The sequence below is a fragment of the Equus przewalskii genome, chromosome 13, assembly GCF_037783145.1.
Source record: "Equus przewalskii isolate Varuska chromosome 13, EquPr2, whole genome shotgun sequence".
Lineage (NCBI taxonomy): Eukaryota > Metazoa > Chordata > Mammalia > Perissodactyla > Equidae > Equus > Equus przewalskii.
Window position 1 is genome coordinate 40,759,141 of NC_091843.1, and position 17,849 is coordinate 40,776,989.

General features: G+C 46.9%; 1 protein-coding gene across 3 annotated transcripts in view; it reads left to right on the top strand.

The window, feature by feature from the left end:
- VDAC1 (voltage dependent anion channel 1) overlaps positions 1-17,849 on the top strand; it is a 101,800-nt gene that overhangs the window by 34,681 nt on the left and 49,270 nt on the right. The window contains exons 1-2 of one of the 3 annotated variants that reach the window (XM_070571042.1): positions 11,214-11,507; positions 11,842-11,999. In XM_070571042.1, the coding sequence (XP_070427143.1) occupies positions 11,937-11,999 (63 nt within the window). In that variant the 5' untranslated portion in view covers positions 11,214-11,507; positions 11,842-11,936. Of the gene's footprint in view, positions 1-11,213; positions 11,508-11,841; positions 12,000-17,849 lie in introns of those variants that run through there. The other 2 variants (XM_070571041.1, XM_070571043.1) reach the window with 2 other exon arrangements.

The following is a 17,849-nucleotide window of genomic DNA, read 5'->3' on the forward strand; positions in this document are numbered from 1 at the left end:
AGGCCTTCCTGCCCTGCCACAGCTGTAGCGGGGCTGGCTCCCACGGCCAGGAGCAACCTCTGCGCAACTTCAGATGTGAAAGGGGCTCTTGGGAAAACTCTGCCTCTATGCAGGGGTTACCTTGGGACCGGCCTGGCCGCGAGGGGCGTGTAGAGAGGGGCCTGGCTTCTCCTTTCCCACGGCGGAGGGGATTGCGGGGATCTCTGGGCCGGGCCCAAGGTCTGGCGGCGCGCGCTCAGGGCACGGGCGTGCTGTGTCCAGGATTCCGTCACCCACCCATCCGCCCCCCTTCGCTCTCCAACTCTGCAGTAATAGTGGAACTGAGAGGGGGATTTTAATCCTTTCAGACTCAAAACTTAACTTCTCGTTTCTTTCAACATACTCGCTGCTAACCCAAAAAGCGAAAGTCGAAAGTGGGGGAATTCTGCACGGTGGAAAAGCTCAGAGTGTTACTTTTGGTCTGCGTGGGGCTGGTCTTCGGCGTTCGCGACCCGTGTTTCGGACCAAAAGTGCCCCAGGCTGGAGGCGCCGAGGGTCTGCAGGTCGGGTCCCTGGGTGGGCCTGAGTCGGAGGCCGCGGAGGAGGGCGTCCCCCCAAGGCTGGGCGAGAAGGATGTCCCCACCTACACAGCGCCGCACGGGCTGGCCACACGCGCCCCTTCCGGGGGAGCGGGGGAAGGGGCGCAGCCCGGAGAGGCTTCCCTTTGTGGGCCTCCGAGTCCGGCCTCTTCCTCTGCTTGCCCCAAACGGAGCGGCTTTGAAGTGGCCGCGTTCGCAGTCCCCCTCCCCAGAGCGGCGCCGCCCCCGCTGCGCCCGCACCCTGGCAGTGGCCTATCGCTTTGCATGGGAATGCGCCCCGTGGCACCTGCTGCGCACTCTTTGTAAATTCAGCCCCGGGAAGGCCCGGCCGAGGGGCTGCTCCGGAGGAATTCGACTCCAGGGTCCCAGAGCCGAGGTGTGCAGGGTTAGCCCCCAAAACCTCTTTCATGATTGGGTACCTCCTCCACACTTAGGGTGGGACAATCAGAGCCCCCACCCGCAGGTTCCCCTGGAGGAAGTGGGGCGGGGGGCGGGCTGCGCTAAGCACTGAGCAGTCGGCCGGGGTGGGGCATGCGGGGACGAGTTTTCAACGAAAACCCAACGGGCCGTTTTGGCAACATATTTGTATGAATACTTAAAAACCACGCAGACCTTTGATCCAGACGCGAATTTCATTGCTGCTAAGAAAATAATGACAGATAGGTACAAAGATGTCTGTACATACAACACATGGGAGCGTTGTTTAGAATTGGGAAATCTTGGAAATACTCAGCAGTAGAGACTGGTTTTGTCGTTAGCGCCTTCCAGTGGATTCCAACTCCTAGCCGAGCCCTGCGTACAGAGGAGCTGAATCCTGCCTGGTCTTCTTGCGCCATCCTCTCCTAGTGCTTCCGTTGGCTAACCAATTTTTTTCCGGAAGTGGGTGGTCAGGTCCTTCTTCCTAATCTGTCTTAGTCTGGAAGCTCCAGTGAAACCTGTCCACCTTGAGTGACCTTGCTGGTATTTGAAACACCGGTGTCAAAGCTTTCAGCATCTCAGCAACAGTAGCCACCACAGTAGGACGACTGACAGACGGGTGGTGTGGTTCTCTGACGGGGAAATGAACCCAGGCCGGGTTGGTGAGAGCCCGAATCTTAAGCGCTAGACCACCAGGGCTGGGTAGAGATTGGTTATATTCACTGATTAACCAGTTTACCACCAGCCAGATACCCAGTGGAAAAATCCATGACTTCAAAGCATTAACCATGATGATATAGAGGAATATTTACTATCAAAAAATGCTCTTGGTATTAAATAAAAGCAACAACTATATATACCTGTTATAGAAAAAAGACCAGAGGGTATAGGATATCAAATTATTAATAGTAGTTTTATCTGGTTGCTGAAATAAAGGGTGACTATTATTGTCCTAGACTTTTCTGAAATTTTCCATACTTTATACCATAATCATGTATTTTAAAATAGATTTTATTTAGATAAAAATTCAGTTCTAAGAATATAAAACAAACTTTTGACAGGTTTCTCAATAATTTTTATGAATTTGAGTAGCACCCCACAAAGACTCACAACACTTTATTTTTCTCATGTTTCAAAACAGGCCTCCAGCCTGTTAAGTGGGCTGGGTGGGCAATTATTGCTATCCTCATTTCACAGAAGAGAATGCTGGCGCCTTGGGGCATGACGGATGGCTTGTAGGTCTGAGATGGAGTAGGGCAGGACACTGTCCTTCCGTAGTACATTGCTCCTTCCAGTTTGCAGAGCATGTATACAGTCGTGGAGTGGAAAATGGGAAGGGGATTGTATGCAGAGCAGAACCCTCCTGAGCAGGCTCCCTTGGGCTCTGCCTGCTGCTGGCTAGATGTCCCTTCAGGGTGTTGCAAGGACCCAGGCATTCTTGGCTTCTCTGCTACCATCAGCATGCAAACATCTCTATTGCAACCCAAAACCTCAAGAGCAGAGAAATGAGAAGTATTAGAAATGTTAGAAAGCAGGAACATGACCCTGGCCATAGTCCCATTTCTCAGATGTCCCCGGTCTGGTTTTTCCACCCTTCTCTTCTCTCTGATGCTGCTCAGGAGAACTGGGGTGATGGAGGGATCTTCCATAGGGCTTGGACTTGTCAAACGTTCAACTTTCTTCCTAAAAGGTGGTGATTACTAGCTGTGGGAGAGTCCCTCCACCTCTGCGTGGTCATCATCCCGCCATCCCCAATCCATTCATGGCTGGCCCCTCACAGGTTAAGAACCGTCCTGAATTGTTAGGCACGGAGGGTAGGAGAGAAGTGTTAGGAGAGGTCTGTTGTCTTGGGATGTGTTCAGAGGGTTCGAGCCCAACTGAAATGGCTACCGTCACTGAAATGGGCCTCTCAGTCTTCACCATAAGGTTTAGAGAACACTAAAAAAATTTCCCTTTTCTCTAGTTAGTTTTGCTGATCTTTTGATGTTCTTGTCTCTATCTTGGCAGTTTACTACCCTAAGTCATTCTATGCTTCTGATTTCTTTAACATTCATCTTTGTTTTCTTCTGAAAGTACAGCAAAACCTAGGGGCTGGCTCTGTGGGCGGGAGTTTTGCTGGGGCCCCCCAAGCGTACTGCTACTAAGTAAAATTTGCTTTTACTAAAACACGCAAAAATTACCTCCTAGAGAACTTTTTTGCTGTTCTAAATTCACCTTAGATGAATGTACCAGTTTAACATAGAGATCTTTAAAAGATTGAAAATAAATGAGTAATGGAGCTCAAGATACACAGAGCATAGATAAGCAGGTCAAACATCTCTAATAAGGATTTCAGAAGACAGCAGAGCGAGTGGGAAAGAGGCAATATGCAAAGAGCTGACAGCGCCTATTTTTCAGAACGGATGGATACGTGAATCCTCAGATTGAAGTGGCACAGTGATTTCTGAGCAGAGAAAATACGAATCACTCTCTACCCTGCCACATTGTAGTGAAACTTCGTGACACCAAAGACAGTGAGAAAATCCTAAAAGAAACCACAGAAAAAAGAAAAATTACCTACAAAGAAATGATAATTAAACAGCCTTCTCCTCAGCAACAAAGGAGATGAGAATACTCTCTTCAAAGTGCCCAGGGAAAAGAATTGTCATCCCCAAATTCTATCCTAAACCACATGTTGTTCAAGAATGAGGGCAAAATAAAGACGTTTCAGACAAAAAAGGAATGAGAGAGATGTTCACTTCCATGCCCTCATTGAAAGAACTGCCTGCGGATGTTCCTCAGAAAGAAAGACATTAAACCCTGAAGCAAAGAGTAGAATGAAAGAAGCAATGTTGAGGGGAAAAAGTATACGTATGGGTGAATCTAAACAAGCCCTGTAGATGAAAAGCAACAATTATAATGGCAACCGATTACGGAGGATTTAAAAACAAGAAAGGGAAAAGTACTAGGCAACAACAATGGATGAGATGGAACAGGATAGACAGAGAAAAACGTTCTAGGATCCTTCTGTTGTTTTGGAAAAGAGTAGAGCAGAAAGTGAATTTATTGTAAAGCTAAGGAAGCACAAGCTGCTGGACTCCTTTTTCTTAAAGAAGACTTCCAAACTGAATAAGCTTCAGGTTCCATAAAACCAAGATCTGCCTCCGAGGTATGGCTAATGTTTTATATTTAGATTTACATTTTATTAAAATAGTTATGTATGTTAAAAAATATAAAGACAACTACTAAAAGTATAAGAATCAAAATGCCAAATTTCTAACGTGGTAGGGAAAATAAAGATCAGAAAATTTGATCAAAGCAATCACAAGCAGGAAAAGAGGGGCAAAAGCAGCAAAGGAAACATTGTAGATAGAAACACAAACTAGAATGGCAGATGTGGCTGAAAGTATTACCTAACCCTTGATGTCTGTTCTCCCTTTCTCAAATGGTAAGAGAATTTTTAGCTAAGCAGATTTCAAGTCTGTATCATCTTTCATTTTGCCTTATATATAGATGTGGCAAATGATGTGTGACCAGAAGTGGTCCTGCAGCTTCTGGATTGCCGTTAAAAGGAAGGGAAATTCCCTTCTCTTTCTTCTTTTTCTCTTTTAGTTGGCTGGAGTTTAGACGTACTAGCAGGAGCTAGATCATCTATCTTGTACCATAAGATGCGTATTGAGCATGACAGAGCAATAAGAAAGGAGACTGGCCCCTGATAATTTACGGACAGCCATCATATCAGCTAGGACTTTTATGTGAGAGATAAAAATTTTCATCTTGAGGCCGTCCTGGTAGCATAGTGGTTAAGTCTGCATGATGGCCTTTGGTGGCCTGGGGTTTGCAGGTTCAGATCCGGGGCATGGACCTAGCACTGCTTGTCAAGCCATGTTGTGGTGGCATCCCACATTAAAAATAGAAGAAGATTGACACAGATATTAGCTAAGTGACAATCTTCCTCAAGCAAAAAGGGAAAAGAAGAAATCATAAAAGAAATTATAAAATCTTTGAAAATGGAGGACATCGAAACATATAAGAAAATTTATGGGAATCAGAGCAATTATTAAAGAGAAATCTATATCCTTTAAAAATATATTAGAAAAAGAAGAAGACTAAAAAGTAATAAGCTGAGCTTCCAACTCAAGAATTAGAAAAAAAAACAGAATAACCTGAAGAAAGTAGTGAAAAGGGGGTAAGAATGGAAATGAACAAAATAAAAAACACAGAAGCAATAGAGAAATAAGCAAAAGTAAAAGTTGGTTCTTTGAAAAGACCAAGACAACCTCTGGCAAGATGGACCAACCGAAAAAAAAAAAAGAGAGAGAAAACGAACAAGAAATACTATATTAATTTACTAAATGAATTAATTTAAAATAATTAAAGAGTGAATGTAATAAAAGATACAGTAGAGTTTTTTTAATTATGAGAAAATACTATAAGCAGCTTTGTGCCAATAAATTTGAAATTTCAAAATTAATGGATAATTTTCTAGAAACATGTAAATGTCCAAAACTGATTCAAGAAGTTATAGAAAAACAGAATAGTTCCATATACTTTCTAGCAGTTATCTATTGCTGAGTAACAAAATCTCCCTAAACATGGTGTCTTAAAACAACGACCACTTTATTGGCTCATGAGTGCATGGGTCAGCAGGTTAGCCAGGTATTATTGTAAGAACGAGTCTTCTGCTCGTCTCACCCTGGGTGGCTCTGGCAGTGGCAGACATCTGGTAGCTCTGCTGGGTCTGGATGGTCCAGGATGGCCTTCCTCACATGTCTGGCAGTTGATGCTGGCCATCAGCTGAGTCACACTTCTCCATAAGCTTAATTTGGGCTTCTCATGTTAGCAGAGGATTTCCAGCAAGCAGCAGAATGGGGCAAGCCCCAACGCACAAGTATTTTCAAGCTTCTGCTTGTGTTGCATTTTCCAATGTGTCACTGGCCAAATAATATCAAATCTTGGCCAAAGCAAGTCACTGAATCAACGTGGGAAGGATTATACATTGGTAAGAATACAGGGATTGGCATTCACTGGGGGCCTGTTACTATAACTATCAACCAAAACTATAAAGTAAACATAAAAATTAACCTTCTGTAAATATAATGTGGGATTCCACATTGGATGCTGGAGCAGAGAAAGGACGTTGTGAAAAAACTGGTGAAATTCAAATAAAGTCTGGAGTTTAGTTAATAGTAATATACCAGTGTACATTACTGCATTGTAACATGTAGTAATGATATATTATTTGACAAATGTACCATGGTTATGTACTCTTATACCAGTATTAGGGGAAACCAGGTGAAAGGTACAGGGGAGCCCTCTTTGCTATCTTTGCAAAACTTTTCTCAGTGGTTAAGTCATGCATGCTCCACTTTGATGGCCTGAGTTTGCGGGTTTGGATCCCGAGTGCGCGCCTATACCACTTGCCAAGCCATGCTGTGGCAGTGACTCACATACAAAATAGAAGATTGGCACAGATGTTAGCTTAGGGCTAATCTTCTTCAAGCAAAAAAAGAGGAAGATTGGCAATGGATGTTAAATCAGAGCAAATCTTCCTCACCAAAAAAAAAATATGTATATTCCAAAATTAAATGTTTATTAAAAAAAAAAGCAAGAACCCTCCAACATACTGAAAAACAACTGGCCCAGACAGTTTTATAGGTGATTTTGCCAAATTATTCAAGGAACAGATATCCTCCTTTTATTTAAACTGTTCCAGAAAGTTGAAAAAGAAGGAATGTCTCCTGATTAACTATATGAGGTTAATATAATCCTGATATGCAAGCTGGTCAAGGATGATATGGGAAAAGAAAACTATAGGTCAATTTCACTTATGAAGAGAAAGGCAAAAATCAAAAGTGAAATATTAGCAAACTGAGTATATACATAACTGATCCAGCAGAAATACAAGGACAGTTTAAAATTAGAAAACCCAAAGTAACTTACCAAATAAACAAAGTAAAAAAGAAAACCCATATGATCATCTCAATAGATGCAAATGGAAAAAAGCATTAGATAAAAATTTAACATCATTCGTTATAAAAACTCTTGTCCAACTCAGAATTGAAGGGAAATTCCTGATAAAGGACATCTATCAAATACCAACAGCAAATGACATCCTTGATGGTGAAGTATTTGAGGCATTTCCTTCAAAATCAGACATGAGAGAAATCTACCTGCTATTGCTAATACCATTCAACAGTGTACTATGTGTTTTAGCTGGCAGAGTAAGACAAGAAAAAGAAATTAAAAAAATAAACATTACAATAGAAGAAAAAATTGCAATTTTATGTGCAGATGGCATGATTGTCTACATAAAAATTCAAGGAAATCTACAGATAAACAGAACTAAGAGCTCAGTAAGATGGCTGGATATAAGGTCAACATACCAATGTGATATAAAAATCTTTTTTTTTTAAAGATTTTATTTTTTTCCTTTTTCTCCCCAAAGCCCCCCAGAACATAGTTGTATATTCTTAGTTGTGGGTCCCTCCAGTTTTGGCATGTGGGACGCTGCCTCAGCGTGGTTTGATGAGCAGTGCCATGTCCGCGCCCAGGATTCGAACCAACGAAACACTGGGCCGCCTGCAGCGGAGCGTGTGAACTTAACCACTCAGCCACGGGGCCAGCCCCTAAAAATCTTAACTATTATCTCCAGGAGAGAAGATGGGGAACAGGATGGAGGACCAGCTTTAGCCAAATGTCTGAATGAGGAGATCTGAAGCAAATAAAATAAAATCTTATTAACAAATCTGGATGATGGGTAAAAATATGTTACGTCGTTTTATTTAAAAAGATGTTTCTGTATGTGTACATAATACACATAGAATGATTTATGCAACATATATGTGATTTATGAAGGACAACTTAAAAATGAGCCCTGTGACCCCTCCGTTCACTACCTGTATCTTCCTTCTTCACCCTTTGTTTCTCAGCCCAGAGGTAAGCCCTACCCTGGATGTTGCATTCATAAATTCTTTGCTTTTTTTTAAAATGGAGTTTGATCTATCATATTATTTTGTGTACTTTTTTTATGTGTTTCAAATGCTTCAAAATTAAAAGAAAAAAATAAAGCAAAATATGTCTATTGACAATCTCCAAAAGGAAAATGATTATCAGAAAAGAAATGTTTGGGCAGAGTACCTTGATTGAGTAGAGCTTCGATTTCCTTATCTGTGTCCTTCTCGCTGCTCATTCAGCAATACTCCTGAGTGAGAACCTCCTGGTGCCAGGCCCTGGGTCAGGCACGGGGGTGCAAGCTCCTGGCACTGGGTGGGTGGTTGAGCACGGGCTGGAATAATGTGTGTGAGGCGCATCAACATGGTGGCTGGAGCACTGATGCCACTCAATACATGGTGACCATTATTGCTGGTTCCTAAGAAATGGCACCAAGTTTACAGCTGCAAAGGTAAGGGATCTGTCTCTCATTAGCCCCGCCCTTGGCTTCATTGTGCCCAACACATGCTCATTAGAGTCTGTATTCAGCTTGTTCCATGCAGTTTTGGAGGGCCGCAGCCTAGCGTGTTAAAAAAAATGTTCATCCCCAGCAGAGGCTCTTAGTGGAGCAGCTCGGGCCCTGGAGGGTGTGTAGGGTGCAGGGAGGCCTGTAGATTTCACGGTCCGGAGAGTGAAGGATGGAGCCCTGGTGGGGGCGTGATTGCTCCTGAAGGAGACACACAGTCTCCCTGGGCCTCTGCCCGAGCCCGGCTTTGGCCCTCATTCCTTGCTGCTTGTGTCTTTCTGCGTCACCTTCAGCCACACAATCAAACATTTATAACAAGAGAAAACAAACAAGACATCAAACTTGGGTAGCATTTAAGTTTGTGTTGCTGAGAGTCTGTTCTTGGACTAAAGGAATGTTGTAGGGGGCAGGGTTGGGTTGGGAGGGGGAGGGTGCATTTGGCTTCATTATTCTGGCACAGAAGACTCACCCAGTTCTCTGAGAGCTATGGAAGCCCTTGCTGCTGAAATGGCTCAGAGATGTGCCCATGCTCAGCAGGTCTGAAATGTCAGTTCCCATTGGTAGGGTGCCTTTGACCCTGGCCTCCTGGCCCTGCGAGCAAGCCTGCTCCAGGCCCTAGGGGTGTGGGGGGGACATCTTGGAGGGCAGGGGCAGGGTCGAACACCCACTGCACATGGCAGGCGCCCTGGTTGGACTCTCCTGTAGTTTTGGTTGGAAGACGTGAGCTTTGAACCTCCACTGGGCTCTGACGCCAGCCAGTTTCCTCTTGGTCTGGAGCCGGGGAAGACGTGGGTTGGAGCATGTCCAAGCCTTCCTCCTGGGCTCACACCCCTGAAGCGGGGTCTTGGCTCTGTGGCCCTGGAGCCGTTGGCTGGCTGGGAGGGGAGGTGTAAGAGTGCCCAGTTTCCCACTTCTGTCCCGGCCTTGCTTTCCCCAGCGCCCGAAGCCTAGAGCTCTGCAGCTCCCTGCCAGTGTGGCCGCCCTGCAGGCTGACAAAGCCTGCTCAGACGGAAGGCCTGTATTCTGTGACTCCTGGACCATTGCCGACCATGGCGGTGCTGAGTCACCCAGGCTCACCTGTTCTGTCCAGGAGTGCTGGGCCCAGACCCCGATGGACCCTGCGGGTATGGGGAAGCCCACCCTGACTCCTTGGCTGAGCTGGCCTCTGCACATGGGGAGGGGCAAGGGGGGCCAGAGCCTCTGTGCTGGGCCTGAAGCCCCCTGGAGAGTGGCTTTTCCAGAGGCCTTCAGAGCCCAGGCCAGTGTTGCTGTGTTGGGGGCCTCTGTCTCAGGAAGACCCTGCCTGCTTAGGTCCCCTCCGTCCCCATCAGCCCTGACTGGAACACCGGTGCGGTGGTGGTCTGCCCAAGGTCTCCCAGGAGGTCTTAAGAGCCAGGGCCCCAGGTCAGCCAGGGACAGCCAGGCTGCCAACTTGGGCCCTCCAGCCACTCATCAGCCTGCTTTCATTATTTACTTAGCAAACAAAGGCAGAAGTGAAAACAGTGAGCAGAACCTTCTTCTTTTCTGCTCGTCACATTGGCACAAAATTGAAGGGACTAATAACACCCAGTGCTGAAGAGAATGTAGGAAAACAGGTTCTATGGTACGAAAATGGCAGGGAGCAAGGGGCCCAGCCTGTTTCAGAAGGGCCACTTGGCGGCATCTGATAACTATTAAAAGACAGGTATCTTTTGATCCAGCAGTACGCTTCTGAGAACAATTCATATAGCAAAATGTACACAATGGTATAAAAAGTTTGCAGTTCTGAGCATTTGTATATAACACAAAAAGTTGTGTTCAAGAATGTTCACTGCAGCTTTGTTTGCAATTGTAAAAAAAAATGACAACAGCCTTAATGTCCATCAGCACAGGGATGCGTAAATCAACTAGACTCTGCTACTGAAAGCTCACAGCTGTTAAAGAGTGAGGTGGATCTGTATGAGCCAAATGATATGCACAGACGTTTGGGGTATGTCGTAAAGTGAAAATGAGTCACAGAACCACCTGTTTCCTATGACCCTATTAAACAAGCAAAGTCCTTTGTGTGTGTGCACGTGCACACATGTGCACACACACATAGGAAAGGTCTAGAAGGCTGTTAATGGTGGTTTTCTCTGGGAGAGGACTGATAATTGAGATCATGGGCCACTTGCACTTTTTAACCTATGTGTTCCTGTATTGTGTGATGCTTTTACAAGTGTGTCTTTATTTTTAAATAAAAAGAAAACACAATGAAAAACAAATAAGCAATTATTCTTATGCATCATGAGGACCCAAATGTGTGTGTATACACACACACACACACACACACGCACACACACACGCACACACACGCACACATGCAAGGTGGGGGAAGAGTTCACCATTTCTCCTGCCTGCCCCAGGGCTGCAAACTCTTCCCGTGGCCCGTCCTCCCTCAGGTCAAATCACCCAGTGGGGGCCACAGCCGGGTCTAACTCCTATTCCTGAGCAATTTCCCAGGCCTACCCTCCAACCCTCCCTGTGACTTCCATGCGGAGCCTCCCTGCCCCTGCCCCGTGCTCCCAGAGCCCCCTGCCTGTCTCCTCAGTGGCCACTTAACACTGGTTACCGCCACCACCCCCCCATCCTTGCAGCTACACCCTGGGCACCACCAAGGCAGGATCCTACCCCTCTTTGCTCTTCATTTATGTGCACAGAGAGGGGCCTCAATAATGTTTGGTGACTGACATAACAATGAATAATAAAGGAACCATCAGAGGGATGCTGAGCAGGAAGGGACCTCTCAGATCACCCAGCCCACTTTCCTACCCAGCGCCCAAATGCCCTCTGCTTGACACCTCTAGTGATGGGGCAGCCACTCCAGTCCAAGACAGCTCACCCCGTCTTCCTGTGGGGAGCAAGTGGCTTCCTTGGGTTGATCAGGAGGAGGGGCAGTGGCTGAGGCATTTCCCAGATAAATTTAAAGTCTGTGGTCAGTTCAGCAAGCGGTTTAGGACTTGACAGGGTGAAATGAAATCCCTCCATCTCTCCAGCTGGGAGAGAGTGCCCGCTGCATACTGTGCTGCCAGGGAGACCTCATCCAGTTCCAGCAGGTAAGCCCCACCCAAGCCACCATGTTGGCAGAGTAAATTAAGTATTAAAAACAAACTAATTAGTACTTCAGGGTAGCTTCATTCAGAAAATTACCGTACCGAGGAGCTGTCTCATTTAGAACTGACTTAATTAAAAGGCACTTGGTAAATTCCTGTAACAGATGAGGACAGCACTTTCCAGAAACACCATAATTGAAATGTTTTACTATGTATATCAAATGGTTATCCAATCTCTAATATCATAATTCCTTAATAATGCCATTGACAGTGACAAACAGCAACCCTGGAAACAAAGCAGCTAATTGTTCCCTCCTCTTGCCTCCGCAACCCACAGGAAGTCAGAACTTCTCTGTTGTACTTTGTTCTTCGAATTTTTAATGCGTGTGAGTAAATGCCAGCTCTGGGAGGAATCCACCATAAAGATAAAGAATGCGAAGAAGCCCTGTTTCTGACTGGTTGACCTGTGGTTCAGAAATAAAGCGTCTTTCCCAGGTGAGGCGACAGGGGCTGGTTCAATATCTGCCACAGTGGGTGGGCTGTGGTTTTTGGGGTAGCATAGAGATGCTGAGTGACTCGCCCAAGTTGCCCAGCAAAGTGGAGGTTGGAGAGAAAGCCCCGCCCAGGCAATGCGGCATGGGCTGGCCACTGCTGATGCCCTGGGAATGAGGCCTGAGGCAGGCAGATGGAGTGCCAACAACCTGTTCTGTCCCCAACCCCCTATTTGCCAGGCTTCCTCCCAGCCCAGCTCCCTGGACTGAGTTCATGTAGGCTGCCCTGTGTGCCTCTTCCTACAGGAAGGGTGCCAACCTTCTCCCGGGAGCACCTGGCCTTGGCATGGCTCAGGGGAGGAACCTAGACAATGGTGGAGAGTTGGGCAGTGTGTCCACTGAACCACAGGAAATTGACAAAATACAGAATCTCCCAGGCTTTGAAGGGATGGGGGGAGTTGAGAAGGCTTGTGAATAGAGAGGGAGCCTTCTCAGCCTCTAAAAAAAGTCATCTTTTTGCTAACTTGCTGAGTGGCTGGGCAAGTGGCATCCCCACTCCATGCTTCAGTTTCCTCACCTACAAAAGAGGTGGAAATTCTACGAGGGCCTATGGACTTTAGAACCATCTGAGTTCAAATCCTGCTTGGTTATATGTGGTATTGTGGAATTGGAGGCCCCTGTTCCTTAACCTTGCAAAATGGCAACTGCAGCATCCCTGGGGCATGGAGGTCAGGGTTCAATGAGTCAACAGGTAAAGCAGGAAGCATGGGAACTGCACATGGACAGTGCTCAATAAATTGATTGGTGTTGGGTTTATAGCAAGAGGGAAGAGAGATGGAACAGGTAGGATCACATCCATCTTGTGAGGATAGGGGGCCAGCTGACTTACTCAGCAAGGCTCAACCGAAGCCTTCAAAAGGGAGCTGCACGGAAAAAGCAATGCGGGAAGCTCTGACCCTGAACCAAGTGCACGTTACTCTGAAATAGCCCTTCTGCTGGAAGAATGTTGTTTGTTCTGGTTGCCCTAACCTGTGGAAGCTCCCAAGGGCGTATTCTCTCCAGCCCCAGCCGAGCACAGCGGTGATGCAGGAGCTGCTTATAGACTCTCAGAATAGACTCAGCATCAGAGCTGGAGTGGGCCATTGGAATTGGCTAGCCAACACTTCATCTTATAGATGGGAAAACTGAGGCACAGAGAGGGTAATTCGGGCTCCCATCCTGAAAACCATGGCAGAGTTGGAATCAGGGTCCAGCCTCCTGGCTCCTGGTCCAGTGCTCCTTTTACAATTCACTGTTACAGCCCAGGCAACCACCAGCCCACCGGTGCCCGTGAGAGAACTAGAAGAAGGTGCTCCATCCTCGTAGCTGGAGGGTGTGGGCTGGATCCCTCGACCACGTGCCTTCGTGTAGGGCAGAACCCACTCACTACACGTGGCAGGCTATACCGCCCACTCTTCCCACAGCCAGGCTCATGTGCGCCTTCAAGAGCCACCCAGAGGCCTCTGCTATGAGAGGCCTTCTGTGGTGCTCCAGATGTGCCCTGTGACTCTGGCTGTGTGTGGGGTCTTTATCCACCTGGGTCACAGCCCCCATCCCTATTTTGATGCCACCACCCACTAGCCCAAAGCCAATTCACCAAAAACCAATTTGCCCAGCAACACCTTCACTCCCAATTTGACATATTTTTGTTAGTCCATTTGAAGAGTTTTTGCATACTTTGAGTTTTTTAAGGAATTTCTTAAGCCGGCTCTCATTAGGACAGTTCTGCCTTGACTCCAGGTCAAGCACTGCATTTTAGAAGCTTCTAAGGAGAAATGGAAGACCTTGAGAGAAAGTCATTCATGTGTAGAAGAAGGGGCAGTCATTCCCCTGCAATTAGGAAAACACCTGCCTCTGTATTTCACACTCTTCTTATTTCTCATTCTCTTTCATCTCAACCCCTGCCCAGAGGACAGAGGCAGGGCATTCCTGGGGGGCTTGGAAGTGTAAATGGGGGCCTCTCTTCAGCACAGGCCCCAAAGGATGTGCTGAAGAACGAAAGGATTGAATAATTTAAAAGCATACTGTACAATGACTAGAAAATAGAATTATTAACTTCCCTGGAAAGGGAGGGCATGTCAAAGCTGGAAACAGTGGACAACATTATAAAAGAAAAGGTGGTGGCTTTAATACATCTAAATTTCCATATGTAAAACAAAACAGGACAAAACAAAACATAATTGAATGAAAAACATCCCTCAGAATCTTTACAAGTACTTGCATCAGTTTGAACCAAGAATTCAATTTCTGGGGAGTCTTTGCTAACGAATAGCCCTTAAATGTGGAGTTCTGTTATGCATAAAGTTGTTTATTGTGGAATTATTTATGACAGTGGGGAAAAACCAGAAAATAACCTAAATTTGTAGTGACTGAGGAATGGATGTCTATTTAAAAGACTATTATGAAGTCATTTTAAACACTGTTTCTAAAAATGTTCACTAAAAGGCAGTGATACATAGCATTAGGAATACAGCTTGGGATCAGCCAGACCTGGGTTAGAAACCCAGTGCTCAGGCCTGCCCGGTGGTATAGTGGTTAAGTTTGCATGCTCTGCTTTGGTGGCATGGGGTTTGCAGGCTCAGATCCTAGGCACAGAATTACACATCACCCATCAAGCCATGCTATGGCAGTATCCCACATACAAAATAGTGGAAGATTGGCATAGGTGTTAGCTCAGGGACAATCTTCCTCACCAAAAAAAAAAAAGAAAGAAAGAAACCTAGTCCTACCCATATAACCCTGGGACTTAATCTCTCTGTGAACCTTAGTTTACATATCTGTAAAATGGGGATAACAGTACCTACCTCACACGGTTTTGTGAGCATCACATGAGATAATGTACATAAAATAGCACAAACTAAGCCCTTGATTGTCACATATTATGATTATTACTTTTGCATAATGTAGAAAAATTGTCTATGTTCATTAATTCATTTATTCAGCAAATACTTACTGAGGTCCTACTTGTGCCACATACTGCTCAAACTGCCAGAGCTCCAGCAGTAAATAAATTAGTGCTAAATGAAAACCCCAGAAGGTATATATGCAGCATGAGCACAGATATGTTAAAAATAAGAGGTTTTCCCTGGCGGGCTGGCCTGGTGGCGCAGTGGTTAAATGCGCACGTTCTGCTTCTTGGCGGCCGGGGGTTCGCTGGTTCCGATCCCGGGTATGGACATGGCACCACTTGGCAAAAGCCATGCTGTGGTAGGTGTCCCATGTATAAAGTAGAGTAAGATGGGCACGGAGGTTAGCTCAGGGCCAGTCTTCCTCAGCAAAAACAGGAGGATTGGCAGCAGTTAGCTCAGGGCTAATCTTCCCCCCCCCCGCAAAAAAAAAGAAAAAAAAAGTTTTCCCTGGAAAAAAGACTGGAAGGAAATAGACCAAGATATTAGCTGTGACTGTCTTTGGATGGTGAGGCCACTGAGTGGGCTGTTCTCATGACCCAATTTTCTTTATTAAGTATGAATTTCTTTTGTGAATAGTAATGAAGTTTCTATATATTTAAAAAGTCAGAGAAAAACGATGGTGCATGTCAGTTAGCCTTTTCTGATCCAGTTTCATGCTGTGATGTGGATGTTGTTAAAAGCAGGACACTGTGGTGAAGTGTGCCTCTGAGGCCTGGCACACGTACCTCTTCACTCTCAAGCCAGCCTCGCTGCCCTGGGAGCAGCACCAGGTCACTTGCTAATTTGCTTTGCATATGTCCACACTGCACGAAAAGGTGTGCAGAATCAAAACAGAACATGGAAAAGCAAAAAAAGGAAACACCCCAAAGACTGCAGCCGATTGCAGTCTGCAGTCCCATAAGCTGATCAAATACTTTTTGGCAATATGACGGTGAGGGGGCAGCATCCGTGGAGGCGCTGGCGAGGCCCTGCAGCCTCTGCTGGCCCTGAGTTTCCTCCTGTCGAGGCTGACCGGAGATCCTGTGGCTGGAGATGGACAGGAGAGCATCTTTTCTTTCTCCCACAGGAATGGTCCTCAGCGACCTGGCTCATGTCCCTGTCCTGGAAGCCTTCTTAGTTCCCCGGGAACCTCTCCTCATCCAGTCCCCACCTCCTGTTTGGAGAGGCCTTGGCAGCACCTTTGACATAGCCCCTCCCTCCAAGCTCTGGGGACACTCACCGAGTCTCTGTTGACTCTCTGTGGGCACCCCACCCCATGGGGTACCCCATGGACCACCTGCCTGTGTGTCTGTAGTCACACAACACCCAAGCCTTTATTAACCAGAGTTTCTGCCCTGCACCAGCAGGCAGCTTTTCAGGCAAAAAGATCCCTTTGTTCTCTTTCTCCGACCCCCTTAGGTATCAAAGGCTTCATTCCCTGGGGAGTTTCCAGGAAAGCAGGCACCCCACTGCTCTGGGGAGGGGCATGAGAAGGGCTCCCAGGGTCAAGGTCACTATCTTGGTTACCAGCCCTGCTGGGTCCCTATGTGTGTCCCTTCCCTCGCCAGGTCCCCCCTTTTCTCATTTCTAAATGAGCAGGGGTGTGCTGAGGGGCGGCTGAGATCACTGCCACAGCTCCAACAGCAGCCAACACAGGCTCATTGCACCCTCAAATTAGACTATGTGGTGGCTCCTCATCATCACCCCTCTTCATGGATGAGAAGTCAGAGGCCCAGAGGCATTGAGCCACAGGCCCAAGGTCACCCCACGAGTAGGTGGTGGAGCTGGGATGCAAAGCAAACCAGGTGCTATTGACAACCTTGTGCATGGCGTATTTTAGGAGAATGGCTTAAGTTTGGGGGGAGGCCTCCTTTTCCTCTATCCTGAGGCTCTACCCAAAGGGACCCAGAGCTGGAGGACCTGCAGCCCGAGTTCTGGCCTTTGCTCAACTCCTTCAGACCTCAGGTCCTTGCATTTTTGGATGCGATGGGCAGAATAATATTTCCCACTTCCCTCAAATGTCCACGCTCTAATCCCCAGGACCTGTGAGTGTGTTCCTTTACATGGCCAAAGGGACTTCACAGATGTGATTTCTTAAGGATCTTGCAACGGGATGATTTTCTGGATTATCCAGGTGGGGCCAATGCAATCACAAGGCTCCTTCAAGGGGGAGGCAGGAGAGCCAGTCGGAAGAGCCCTGCCACAAAAGCAGGGGTCTGGGGAGATCTGAAGATACTCCGCCGTGGCGCTGGCGTGGAAGAGGGAAGATGGGGTCATGAGCTAAGGAATGCAGGCAGCTTCTAGAAGCTGGAAAAGGCAAGGAAAAGATTCTCTCCTAGTGCTGCAGAAGGAATGCAGCTCTGCGCACACCTTGATTTCAGGACTCCTGAGCTCCGGTGCTGTAAGCTAATAAATGACTGTTGTTTTGGCACTAAGTCTGTGGGGATTTGTTACAGCAGCAGCAACAGGAAACGAACATACTGGCTTCGGCTGTCCCCTCTGTAAACAATGGGGTGGCTCCCAGATGGGCCGCACACGCTGTGTTTCTCCGCAGGCGTTCCAAGCTTAAGCTGGCAGGGCCTGGAATTGTTCGGGCTGATTTTGTGGACTTTCTTTGGGAATCTTGATCCCTAGCTGTTCTTCCTCCCCTGTGGCAGCGGTCGCTTTGTCTCCTGTGGCCCTGGGGGTTTGGCCTGTGATGAAGTCAGGGAGGAAAAGAGTGGAGCTTTGCAGGGCGGGCCTCGTTGGGGGTTGCTGAGCCCCTGTGCTGGGCCCTGTCTTGGGACCAGCCAAAACTGCCCTCTGGCTCTAGTACGGCATTACAGCCCCTGCCCAGGCCTCTCTTCCTGAGAATGGCCAGGGTTGAGGGTGCCTCACATGTGGCTCGGTGCTCAAGAAATGTGGGGTGAAAGAATGAACATTAATTT